The sequence below is a fragment of the Panthera uncia genome, chromosome E3, assembly GCF_023721935.1.
Source record: "Panthera uncia isolate 11264 chromosome E3, Puncia_PCG_1.0, whole genome shotgun sequence".
In the NCBI taxonomy this organism is placed as follows: domain Eukaryota; kingdom Metazoa; phylum Chordata; class Mammalia; order Carnivora; family Felidae; genus Panthera; species Panthera uncia.
Window position 1 is genome coordinate 18,595,867 of NC_064815.1, and position 13,833 is coordinate 18,609,699.

At 36.7% G+C, this 13,833-nt stretch overlaps 1 protein-coding gene across 2 annotated transcripts in view; it reads right to left on the bottom strand.

The window, feature by feature from the left end:
- The window catches only part of SEPTIN14 (septin 14), a 95,953-nt gene extending 87,151 nt beyond the window's left edge, over positions 1 to 8,802 (bottom strand). For both annotated transcript variants that reach the window (XM_049638735.1, XM_049638734.1), the window contains exons 1-2: positions 8,698 to 8,802; positions 7,032 to 7,100 (exon numbers count right to left, since the gene is read on the bottom strand). In XM_049638735.1, the coding sequence (XP_049494692.1) occupies positions 7,032 to 7,085 (54 nt within the window). In that variant the 5' untranslated portion in view covers positions 7,086 to 7,100; positions 8,698 to 8,802. The remainder of the gene's footprint in view (positions 1 to 7,031; positions 7,101 to 8,697) is intronic.
- Between the last annotated feature and the right edge of the window lie 5,031 nt (positions 8,803 to 13,833).

Consider the following 13,833-nt stretch of genomic DNA (forward strand, 5'->3'; position numbering starts at 1 on the left):
AGGAACTCAATGACTGCATCAAAGGTAATAACATTTGTATGACAAGAGTCCCACAAGAAGAAGACAGAGAAAAGGGGGCAAAACATTTATTTGAAGAAATAGTAGTTGAAAACTTCCCTAATTTGAGGAAGGAAACAGACATCCAGATCCAGGAGGCACAGAGAACTCCCATCAAAATCAACAAAAGTGGGGCCTCTGAGTGGCTCAGTCGGTTAAGCATCCAACTTCAGCTCAGGTCATGATCTCACAGTTTGTGAGTTCAAGCCCCGCATTGAGATCTGTACTGACAGCTCAGAGCCTGGAGCCTGCTTGAGATTCTGTGTCTCCATCTCCTTTTGCCCCTCCCCCACTCACACTCTGTCTCTCTTTCTGGCTTTCAAAAATAAACAAACATTTAAAAAATTTTTTAAATCAACAAAAACAAGCCAACAGCAAGATATATTGTAATTACATTTGCAAAGTAGAGTGAAAGAAAACATCTTTAAAGCAGCAAGACTAAAGAAGTCCTTAACTTACAAGGGAAAACCCATAAGGCTAGCTGGAGATTTCTCAATAGAAACTTGACAAACCAAATGGGAGTGGCATGATATATTCAAAGTGCTGAATGGGGAAAAACTGCAGTCAAGAATATTTTCCAGCATGGCTATCATTCAGAATAGAAGGAAAAATAGAGTTTCCCAGACAGACAAAAACCAAAGGAATTACTGACCACTAAACAACCCTGAAAAAAATATTAAAGGGGATTCTTTGAGTGGAAAGACCAAAAGTGGCAAAGAAAGAAGAGACCAAAGGTGGCAAAGACAAGAAAAGATCAGGAAAAATCTCCAGAAACAATGACAAAACAAGTAATGATGTGGCACTGAATATATCTATCAGTAATTACTTTGAATATAAATGGACTTAACACTCCAATCAAAAGCCATAGGGTGTCAGAATGGATTTAAAAAAACAATACCCACTTATATGCTGCCTATGAGACTCATTTTAGACCTGAAGACACCTGCAGATTGAACGTGAGGGGATTGAGAAATATTGACATGCAATGGACATGAAAAGAAAAGTGGAGTTGTCATACTAATACACGAAAAATGGACTTCAAAAAAAAAGTCAGTAGTAAGAGACCAAAAAGGGCACTATGCTATAATAAGGGGGACAATCCAACAAGGTCTAACAATTATAAATACTTATGCACCCAACATGAAACACCAAAATATATTTTAAAAGCTAACAACAAATATAAAAGTACTCATTGATAATAATACCATAATATTAGGGGATTTTAACACCCCATTTATATCAATGGAGAGAGCATCCAAACAGAAAATCAACAAGGAAACAATGGCTTTGAATGACACACTGGACCAGATGGACTTCACAAATATATTCAGAACATGCTAATCTAAAATAACAGAATAAAGATTCTTTTTAGTCTACATGGGAGAGTCTCCTGAATAAATCACATACTAGGTCAAAAATCAGGCCTCAAGAAGGACAAAAATATTGAGATCATATCATGCATATTTTCTGACCATAACACTATCAAACTTGAAGTAAAACCATGAGAAAAAGTCTGGAAAGAGCTTGAACACATGGAGGTTAAACAACATGCAACTAAACCATGAATGGTTCGCACAGGAAATAAAAGAATAAGGAAATACATGGAAACAAATGAAAATGAAAACAGAACGGTTTAAAACCTTTTGGATGTGGCAAAGTGATCCTAATAGGGAAGTAGATAGTAATACAGGCCCACCTAAACAAGCCAGAAAAATCTCAAATAAACAATCTAGTCTTACACTTAATGGAGCTCAACAAAGAACAACAAATGAAGCCTGCAGCCAGCAGAAGGGAAATAACAAAAATTAGAGAAGAAATAAATGACATAGAAACTAAAAGACAACAAAAAACCCACAATAGAACAGATCAATGAAACCAGGAACTGGTTCTTTGAAAAAATTAATAAAATTGATAAACCCCTAGCCAGACTTACAAAATAAAAAAGACCAAGAAAAATAAAATCACAAATGAAAGAGGAGAAATAATAGCCAACACCACAGAAATACAATTATTGGACAATATTATGAAAAACTATACGCCAACAAATTGGACAAACTGGAAGAAATGGATAAATTCCTAGAAGTATATAAGCTACCAAAACTGAAACAGGTAAAAGGAAAACTTCGACAGACCAATAACCATAAGAGAAATTATATCAGTAATAAAACATCTCCCAACAAACAAAAGTCTAGGGCCAGATGACATCACAGGTGAATTCTACCAAACAATTAAAGAAGAGTTAATATCTATTCTTCTCAAACTATTCCAAAAAATAGAAGTGGCAGGAAAACCCCAAACTCATTCTCTGAAGCCAGTATTAGCCTGGTACCAAAACCAGATAAAGACTCCACTAAAAAAAGAACTACAGGACAGTATAACTGATGAATATGGGTGCAAAAATTCTCAATAAAATACTAGCAAATCGAATCCAACAGTACATTAAAAAAAATCATTCACCATGATCAAGTGGGATTTATTCCTGGCTACAAGCGTGGTTCAATATTCACAAATCAATCAACCATATATATCACACTAAGAAAAGAAAGGGTAAGAACCACATAATCTCAATGGATGCAGAAAAAGCATTTGACAAAATACAGCAACCATTCTTGATAAAAACCCTCAGCAAAGTAAAGATAGATGGAACATACCTCAACATCATAAAGGCCATATACAAAAGACTCACAGCTAATATAATCCTCAGTGAGGAAAAACTGAGAGCTTTTCCTCTATGGTCAGGAACAAGACAGGCATGTTCTCTCTCACTATTACTACTTAATATAGTACGGCAATCTTAGCCTCAGCAATCAGGCAACAAAAAGAAATAAAAGACATCCAAATCAGCAAGGAAGAAAGCAAACTTTCACTATATGCAGATGACATAATACTCCATATAGAAAACCCAAAAGATTTGACCAAAAGCGTCTAGAACACATGAATTCAATAAAGTCTCAGGATATAAAATCAACATGCAGAAATATGTTGTATTTCTATACACCAATAAGGAAGCAGCAGAAAGAGAAATTAAGGAATTGGTCCCATTTACAATTTCACCTAAAATAATAAGATATCTAGGAATAAACCTAACCCAAGAGGTGAAAGACCCGTACCCTCTAAGTTATAAAACACTGATGAAGGAAACTGAAGATGACACAAAGAAATAGAAAGACATTCTATGACCTGAATCAAAAGAACAAATATTGTTTAAATGTCCATACTACCCAAAGCAATCTACACACTTATTGCAATCCTTATCAAAATAACAATAGCATTTTTTCATTGAACCAGAAAAAAACTATCCTAAAACCTGTATGGAATGAACAAGGACTAAAAATAACCAAAGCAACCTTGAAACAGAAAAGCAAAGCTGGAGCCATCACAATTCTGGACTTCAAGTTATATTACAAAGCTGTAGTCACCAAAATACTATGATACTGGCACAAAAATATATACATAGATAAATGGAACAGAATAGAAAACCCAGAAATAAGCCCACAACTATGTGGTGAATTAATATTCAACAAAGTAGGAAAGAATATCCAATGGAAAGAAGACTGTCTCTTCAACAAATGGTGTTAGGAAAACTGTTCAGCAACATGCAAAAGAAAGGAACTGGACCACTTCTTTACACCATATACAAAAATAAATTCAAAATGGATTAAAGACTTAAATGTGAGATAGGAAAGACCTAAATGTGAGATAGAGAATAACATACGCAATAACCTCTTTGACATTAGCTATAGCAACTTCTTTCTAGATATGTCTCCTGAGGCAAGAGAAACAAAATCAAGAATAAACTATTGGGACTCAACATATAAAAAACAAATAATCCAGTTAAGAAATGGGTAGAAGACATGAATAGACATTTTTCCAAAGAAGACATCCAGATGGCTAACAGACACATGAAAAGATGCTCAACATTGCTCAACATCAGGGAAATACAAATCAAAACCACAATGAGATACCACCTCACACCTGTCATAATGGCTAAAATTAACTACTCAGGAAACAACAGATGTTGGTAAAGAATGCAGAGAAAGAGGAACCCTCTTGCACTCTTGACAGAAATCCAAATTTGTGCAGACATTTTGGAAAATGGTATGGAGGTTTAAAAATAGAACTACTCAATTATCCAGCAATTGCACTCTTGGGTCTTTACTCAAAGGATACAAAAATACTAATTCAAGGGGCGCCTGGGTGGCTTGGTCGGTTGAGTGTCTGACTTCAGCTCAGGTCATGATCTCACAGTCCGTGAGTTTGAGCCCCGCGTCGGGCTCTGTGCTGACAGCTCAGAGCCTGGAGCCTGTTTCAGATTCTGTGTCTCCCTCTCTCTCTGCCCGTCCCCTGTTCATGCTGTTTCTCTCTGTCTCAAAAATAAATAAATGTTAAAAAAAAAAAATTAAAAAAAAAAAAACTAATTCAAAAGGATACATGCACCCTGATGTTTATAGCAGAATTATCAACAATCACCAAATTATGGAAAGAGTCCTAATGCCCATTGACTACGAATGTATACAGAAGAATTGGCCATATATATGTATGTATATATATACATATACATACATATATACATACATGTATATACATATGTACATACATATATATATATATATAATGGAATATTACTCAGCAATAGCAACAATGAAATCTTTCCATTTGAAATAACATGAATGGAGCAAAAGGGTATTGTGCTAGGTGAAATAAGTCAGTCAAAGACAAACACCATATGATTTCACTCATACGTGGAATTTAAGAAACAAAACAAATGAACATAGTGGGGGAAAGAGAGGCAAATAGAAAAACAGACTCTTAACTATAGAGAACAAATTGATGGTTACCAGAGGGGAGGTGGGAAGGGTGATGTGGTAAATAAGTGATGGGGATTAAGGAAGACACTTATTGTGATGAGCACTGAGTGTTGTATGTAAGTGTTGAATCACTAAATTTTACACCTGAAACTGATATTACACTGTATGTCAACTAACTGGAATTTAAATAAAAACTTGGTGTAAAAAAAGATGTGGCATATATACACAATAGAATATTACTTGGCCATAAAAAAGAATAAGAACCTGCCATTTGCAACAACATGGATGGACCTAAAGTGTATAACGCTAACTGACATGAGTCACTTAGAGAAAGACATATATATCATATGATTTCACTTATATTTGGAATTTAACAAACAAAAAACATAAAGAAAAAAAGACACAAAAAAACAGACTCTTAAATACAAAGAAGAAACTGGTGGTTACCAGAAAACAGGAAGGTGGGAGAATGAATGAAATAGATAAAAAGGGACTAAGAGTTCATTAATTATTATGAGCGCTGAGTAATGTATTGAATTGTTTAATTATATTGTATGTCTGAAACTAATATAAAACAATATGTTAATTACACTTCAATAAAAAACAATTAAATGAGTCTACTTAAGCCTTGAATTCCAATACAGGAGAGAGATTTAAAAAAAAAAAAAAAGATAGACATCCTCACATATTGATGGTTGTAGCATAAATTGACATAATATCTTTATAGAGTGATTTGCTAATTACTATCAAATTTTAAATTGCATATACTTTCTGATCCAATAATTTCATTTCTAACAAAATACATGAAACATATACATGAAAAAGTATGTAGGAGGATACTCAATGCAGCATTATACAGAATTGTGAAGAAGAAAAAGAAGAAAAAATGAGGAGGAGGAAGAAAGAGAAACAGAAAAAAAAAAAAAAAAAAAAGCCCAGAAGTTACTTTACCACTACATAGAGGGGCTGGCTATTGAAAAAAAGTACATTTATAATAGCAAAAGTACAGAGCTATTAAAAAGAATAAGGTTGATCTGTGTGCTGATATGAAAACTTGTCCAAAGATTAGTTACTGCTGGTGAAAAACTAGGTTGAGAGGAGTGTTTTCTCTTTCTTATTGTTTGAGCATGATGAGGGAAAAAACTAAGTTGCCAATTGTAAAATGGTTAAAAAAAGTTGGAAGGTTACTTGCTAAAGGGTGTGTACGGAGCATTTCTACCTTAGCTTAAAGTGTGACTAATTGGCCTTTGGGATCCCTTCTAATTCTAAAATTTTATTATTTTAATATCATGTAAACAAAGGAATGTTCACCATGATTTAATGCAAAAGAGGGGCCAAAGATATTATGGCATGGACATAAGTCAGTGGTTTCGTTTCTGAGACATGACTTTGACAGTAGTTTAAAAAGCAGTGAAGATGAAAGGTGGATCAAGTGTGATTTTAAGCATGTGACAGAAAAACAAATATTGAATAAGCCATTCTCTTCAGAGGAGTAACAGTGAGAAGGAAAAGAGAAAAAATATGGTAGTTTGGATATGCATGTTTGGAGGAAGAGAAAATACCAAGAAGAGAGCCATTAGGTACTAAGACATAAATGAGCACTATTTAACATAGATCAATGTTCACATATATATTTGACATTCTGCTCAAAAGGAATTCTAAAACTCACTTTTCACTCATTCAGGCATACTACTCTCTTTTTTAGTGTAAATTTGTATGTGAATTATTGTAAGTTGTCCCTAGTACAGAGGCTCATCTTAAAATATAACTTGTTTCAATCTCCCACTGAGCAAAGAAATAAACAGCCACCCAACCACTTCCTAAAATAACTTCACTTAAAAGTTATTTATTATCAGCACATAAATTTCCACAAACACATGCATCAAAATAGTGCTATTCTTCCCACCTAATGGGAGGTTTGTTATTCTTTGGTGTTAAAGAAGAATACTACCAAAAAGGTCTGCAAACTCAAGAAACAGGGAACAGTTATTTAAACCAATATTGGTATTTAACTCCAATCAATGTAAAATTTAATTCATGTGCAAGCATAACAAACACGAATCTTTATGACCTATGTCTATATCATTTTACTGAATCAATATTTTGAAATTACCCAATCTTGTTAAAGTACAAAATTGGAAGTTCTATTTGAAAGATATACTCAACTGTATCTTCATCATGGGGTATTTGTGTGGACATACACAATGGTTTTTCTGCCATACCAGGCTGAAAGACCTGAAAATGAAGAAATAAAAATCTGTTAAAAATTACTTTATAAGACTATATTCCTTCAATATAATTTAGATCAAAAGAGAGTCTAATAGAGACATTATCCCGGGTTTTGGCTTTCAGTCCACACTATTGATCTGTTTTATTTTATTTTTTTTTTATTTTTTAATATATGAAATTTACTGTCAAATTGGTTTCCATACAACACCCAGTGCTCATCCCAAAAGGTGCCCTCCTCAATACCCATCACCCACCCTGCCCTCCCTCCCACCCTGCCCTCCCTCCCACCCCCCATCAACCCTCAGTTTGTTCTCAGTTTTTAACAGTCTCTTATGCTTTGGCTCTCTCCCACTCTAACCTCTTTTTTTTTTTTTTTTCCTTCCCCTCCCCCATGGGTTTCTGTTATGTTTCTCAGGATCCACATAAGAGTGAAACCATATGGTATCTGTCTTTCTCTGTATGGCTTATTTCACTTAGCATCACACTCTCCAGTTCCATCCATGTTGCTACAAAAGGCCATATTTCATTTTTTCTCATTGCCATGTAGTATTCCATTGTGTATATAAACCACAATTTCTTTATCCATTCATCAGTTGATGGACATTTAGGCTCTTTCCATAATTTGGCTATTGTTGAGAGTGCCGCTATAAACATTGGGGTACAGGTGCCCCTATGCATCAGTACTCCTGTATCCCTTGGATAAATTCCTAGCAGTGCTATTGCTGGGTCATAGGGTAGGTCTATTTTTAATTTTCTGAGGAACCTCCACACTGCTTTCCAGAGCGGCTGCACCAATTTGCATTCCCACCAACAGTGCAAGAGGGTTCCTGTTTCTCCACATCCTCTCCAGCATCTATAGTCTCCTGATTTCTTCATTTTGGCCACTCTGACTGGCGTGAGGTGATATCTGAGTGTGGTTTTGATTTGTATTTCCCTGATAAGGAGCGACGTTGAACATCTTTTCATGTGCCTGTTGGCCATCCGGATGTCTTCTTTAGAGAAGTGTCTATTCATGTTTTCTGCCCATTTCTTCACTGGGTTATTTGTTTTTCGGGTGTGGAGTTTGATGAGCTCTTTATAGATTTTGGAACTATTGATCTGTTTTAAATTGTAACTGTTTTGCTAGACAGCCTCCTATATAATATGTAATATTCAACTTAAAATGCACAGTGATACATTTAACCATAAACATGCAGAATAATCTAAAGAAAGGGTAAACTCTCTTTTGAAATCAAGAGGACAGAGAGCATTCTTCTTTAAAGCACTGAGTGTAAAATAGGTAATTTTGCTTTAAAAAGTGCTTAAAAGAACCAGGAAAGGCAAAATTACTTAACTTTACAGAGAAGCTTACCAGGGAAGGCTGGGGTGATACAGCTCAAGGAGAGTTGGAAAAGAAGAGCTTATAAAATCTAAACAAGTCCCTTAAACATTGTACTAAATTAATAAAAACTGTCACTTATGAAGCACTTATTATGCACCTAGCATTGTGCTGAGTGCTTATGTGCTTTAGCTCCTTTAGTCATCGTAATAGATAGATATAGACATATTTTTGTTGCCATATGCCAGTTGAGAAAATTCATATTCAGAAAAATGAGTAACTTACTTGCCCAAGATTTCAGCAATGCAGCAGACACAGGTCTGAACTGACTCCAAAGCTGGTGTTCTTCCTACTGTCCACAGTTATGAACCAAATATTCACTGTGCTTGCAACACTGTGGAACAAGGGAGGGGAGGTACAAAAGAGCATGTGCTGATTTCTAAGCAGAACTGTCTGAGAAGGACATGCTATCCTACTTTTGAGTAGAGCACAAAGATATGAGAATATGGGGCATGATTTAAAAGGAAATATTATATACAAATATAGCAAAAAGAAAAGTAAACAGTATCAAATAATGGCTCTCTATCATGGCTTCTTCACTTGAGAATAATAATTCCTGAGAATTATTCCACTTTCGTGTATATGTTGACTTCATTTTTTCCTTAATAGCAAATAGTATCCTCTAAAACAGATAGTGTTCTGTGTTATGGTATTGTTTACTCTGGTCTATATATGCAAGTTCTGTATTAGCAGAACTTTAATGTTGGGTATTGCAGTCATTTCTAGCCTTTAACTGAAATCAACAATAAACATCTAAACCACTAAAAAAAAAAGAATTGTTTCTTAACTTCCCCTGCCTATTCTGTCTCAGAATTTGAAGTAAGTTACTATAAATTCAAGAGTCTCAAATTTTAGTTATGCAAAGGATAAAGTTCTGGAGATCTACTCTATAGCATGGTGATTATAGTTAATAATACTGTATTGTGTACTTGAAATTTGCTAAAAGAGATCTTAATTGTTCTTATCCCCCACATACACACACACATGCAAACACACACACACAGTGTTAACTATGTGAGGTAAGAGATATGTTAACTAGCTTTATTGGGATAATCATTTCACAATGTATATGTATATCAAAACATCACATTGTACACCTTAAATATATACAATTTTTATTTTTCCGTTACATCTCAATGAAGCTATAAAAAAGAGAAAAGTATTTTCAGAAAAAGAATATCTCTAATTGCTGCCTTTTGGCAAACTTGCACAAGATGGTTTGAAAACTAGAGATACAAATTATCTTGTGTTTTAAACCAAACTAACTGCGTCTTTTTTTATGTTTATTTTTGAGAGACAGAGAGAGACAGCATGAGCGGGGGAGGGGCAGAGAGAGACGGAGACCCCGAATATGAAGCAGGCTCCAGGCTCTGAGCTGTCAGCACAGGCTTGAACTCACAGCCATGAGATCATGACCTGCAAAGTCGAACGCTTAACTGACTGAGCCACACAGGCGCCTCCAAACTAACTGTGTATTAAATAGTGGTTTACTTATGTCACATAAATCTGGAGCAAATATTCTGAAAGCATGTTCCCTGGGACTCTGGGGATCACTGACCCTCTTACAGGGAACCCATAATATGAGTATAAATATGAATAATATGAAGGTGATTTGCTTTTTCCAATGTGTTGACATTTGCACTGATGGTTCAAAAGCAATGGTGGATAAAACTGTTGCTACTTTAATCAAGGCAGTGTCACCAAACAGTCACTTGTGTTTTAGTCACTTCACACATTCACACAAAAAGAAAAAGAAGGCAAGTACCCATAAACATTTATACTGTAGACAAGTGTGATGGATGTCTTAAAGTAAAACAAGTTATGTGATTATGAGATATAATAACTCCTTTTGTCAAGGCATGTCAAATTCAGTTGCAAAACCAACTAACATCACTAGTTTTTAAGGTTTTGTTATATCTAGGACAGTTTTTTTTTTAATTTAACAAATATTTATATTTGTTGGATTGCATTGTCCTGCTGCAAGCTGGACCTGGTGAAATGCACTATACATGGAATGGAACATGTACCATTGAAAGAGGGAAGGAAAAAAGAGTTTTAGTCTGGCATATCCTACTGACAGTCTGTCTCTTTATGCCTGACAACTCTGCCTCCACTGGACAACGTGTATGGTATGTACAAACACGTTAAGTTCCTAAAACTGCCAACTTTGCTCTCCTAAATGCTATGTGGGTATGTTATGTTTACCACTGGTAATAGTTATTTGGCCACTGTCTTTTTCCCCTCCATTGGCCTGGAGTATATTATAGCACACATAAATGCCTTACTAACTTTGTCCAGCAAACTTTAAATAATAGTCAACAAAGCCTGTTCTTACTGAACACTGAAATGTCTTTATTAAAAGTGGTCCTCCAAAATAAGATGGTCTTGGGCATTATTACTGCTTTGCAAGAAGGCATCTGTGCCATTATCCAAAAAGAATGCTGTTGTTTCATACCTGGTGACTCTACTAATGTATAATCTTATTAATTGACACAAGAACACAAGTGAACAACCTGAGTGATGTGACTCCCAGTCTAGAAGACTTAATAAATCAATGGTTCATATCATGGGCATTTAGGTGGATAAATTCTGATATGGGAAATCATTGTCTTAATCTGTGTTTTCTCTTACATGAGCCTGTGCTATTGCTGTGTCATCTGCCTCTGATGCACCCAGCTGCCAAAAGAGCCACCTCCATGCTAATGAAACACGTTGCTGACTTCTCAGGGCATATGAGATTGTAATAGTTTGTCATGAAGGATGTATTATTGGGGAGGTCATGGAGAAGATGTGACTGCCAGCTCACATGTGAGATGGAGCCCAGCAACTGAAGACTATTTACCCTCAGTCCCTCTCCTTGGAATATGCATTTCACTTGCCTTCTCTGCTCCCAGAGGCTGTCCCAAAGACATACATAACCTTGAGATAATGTGGTATTGAGACCATCTGGAAGGTAAATGTGACTGAACCCAGTCAGGCCCTTTACATAAACTTTTAAGATTTGGTGGGTGGGTGCTGAGATCTCTTCATTTTGCAGTCACCCTAAACTAGCCTCATATGTAAGTTCCTTTGCTTATTAAGCCTGTCAATTACCAATCTTGAGTAGGCTGGGCAAGTCTCTCCCTGCCCACCACACATGGGGGCCAGTTTCCAATTACACCTGGGAAGTTCCAGAGGAGCTTGTAAACCAACAATGCTAAAATTACAAATTCTCATCCCTATTAATCATGTCACCTGGCTTTGTTTTAGATCATATCCTTATCAATCCTTGGCATTATACTAAGTGTTTGTTTTTAAGTGGTTTACTGTCTGTCTGTATTATTCAAGTAGGCTGGAACCTTGTCATGTTTTTTTTTAATTTAATGGAAATATATAAGTCCTCATTGCCCAAAATAGTGCCTGGTTGACATATAATTGGCATTTGCTGAATATTTTCTAAATGAAAGAGAACTGTTAACACCTGCATTTCTGAGCAGAAGTCAGTGTCTAGAATGGATCCCTTGGGCAGTGCTGTAAGATGCAAATGCCTTTCCTCTGGAAAGCCTAATCTTGAATGACATTGTGAGGGAACAGGAAAGTCTATTTCAGGCCTAGTGGCTTCTCAGACAGGCTTCTGCACAGGCACAGCATTATCTGGTTCTGGTGCCTCAGGTTAGAATTACACAGGTGGGTCTGGTTTGAAAGTCCTTGCCTGGATCCATGGATAGGTCTGTCAGGAAAACGAGGCAGCCATAGAGTCCTGAGAAAGCCTGGAGAGGGCGAAATGGTGAGGGCTGCAGGATTGTGAAAGGTAACAAGGACATCCACGGATGTAAATGTAGTACAGAAGGATCCTTAGTACTATACACATATTATTATTCTTTCCTAATATAAGTCAATTTCATGGCAAAGAATGGAAGAAACTTCTCCCCTTAAGAAAATATCAGAGAATTACAATTATGTTACATTTTTTAAAAAGATACTCTGTTTTTCACATTTGTGTTGTGTGACAATACACAGCTTTGCTTCTACTCAGGAATAGATTAAGGGAGCACACACTCTTCATGGTATTTTACCACTACAAATGCCAGAAGCTGGAGAGGCATCTATCCTAGAAGCTTCCAGAGAAACAGAGCATGGGGACTAACTAGCCTCCTAACCTTTCCATATGCTCAGAGTCAATACTAACATGCCTCCCTTACCTGTTTTCTCAGGAACCACTAAAGTTCAGGTCTTGTGGGCGCTGGATCATTAGTTCCTGATCCTCAATCCTCTCCTTGCTCTGTACATCCCTCGTCTAATTCTTTATCCTTTTTTCCTTCCCTCTCAAACCCTTCAAGGTCATGTTCCTGCAGTGTGAGGTTGAGGTCCAATGAAAACGAGGATCAAAACTACTATTAGCTATCAGCTCATACCTGTTAGAATGGCTATTACCAACAACAACAACAACAACAAACAAGAAATAACAAGTGCTGGCAAGGATGTAGAGAAAAGAGAACACTTGTGCACTGTTGGTGGAAATGTAATTTGGTGTACCAATGTAAAAAAAGAGTATAGAGTTTCTTCACAAAAGTTAAAAATAAAACCATATGAGAGAGACTTGGGGAAGATGGTGGTGGATTAAAGAGACCCTAGGTTTGCCACCATCCATGGACACAAATAGGTAACTATCAAATCATTCTCAATATCACAGAAATCAACCTGAGGACAGAGAAACTCCACAATTAAAGGGAGAGAAGAAGCCACATCAAAGAAGATAGGAATTGTGGAGACCTGGTTCAAGGGAGAAATGGATCTTGGGGCTGCAGAAGGGAGGGGGACATGGTCACAGAGTAAAGTGAGAGAGAGAGGCAGGGGGGAACACACAGGGGAAGGCACAAGGAGAGCATTTCCCCAAAGCCATTGACTTAGAAACCAAGAGGAGCTGAATTTCATGAGTTCTTATAACCAGTGGAGCTTAAAGCCTGGAGTTTTAAAGGTGAGAGGGCTTAGCTGGAATACAGCCTGAAGATAGACCTGCTCTGGAGAGAATGCAGGCAAATAACTCAGGAGCAAACAGTGTGGAAACAGCAATCAGAAAAACACTTGGGCACAGAATGGGGAGACTATTCGCTCTTCTTGGAGCATGTATCTAAGAGGTAGTGTCCATGGAGACACCTCTCGAGGAAAAAAAAAAGCTGGCTGGCTCCATTTCCCTCCCCAACCCCTCAGCATAAACACAGAGCCACCTGTTGGAAGCAGCACAGCATGGACACTGGCTGCCAAATTTGCCTACAGCAAACTCCACCCCCACCCTCCACTCTGGTGTGACTGCCTTTCTCAGTCAATCATGCCTCAGTCCCAGCACACTGGGCCTCTCCGCCAGAATACCAGCACAAACCT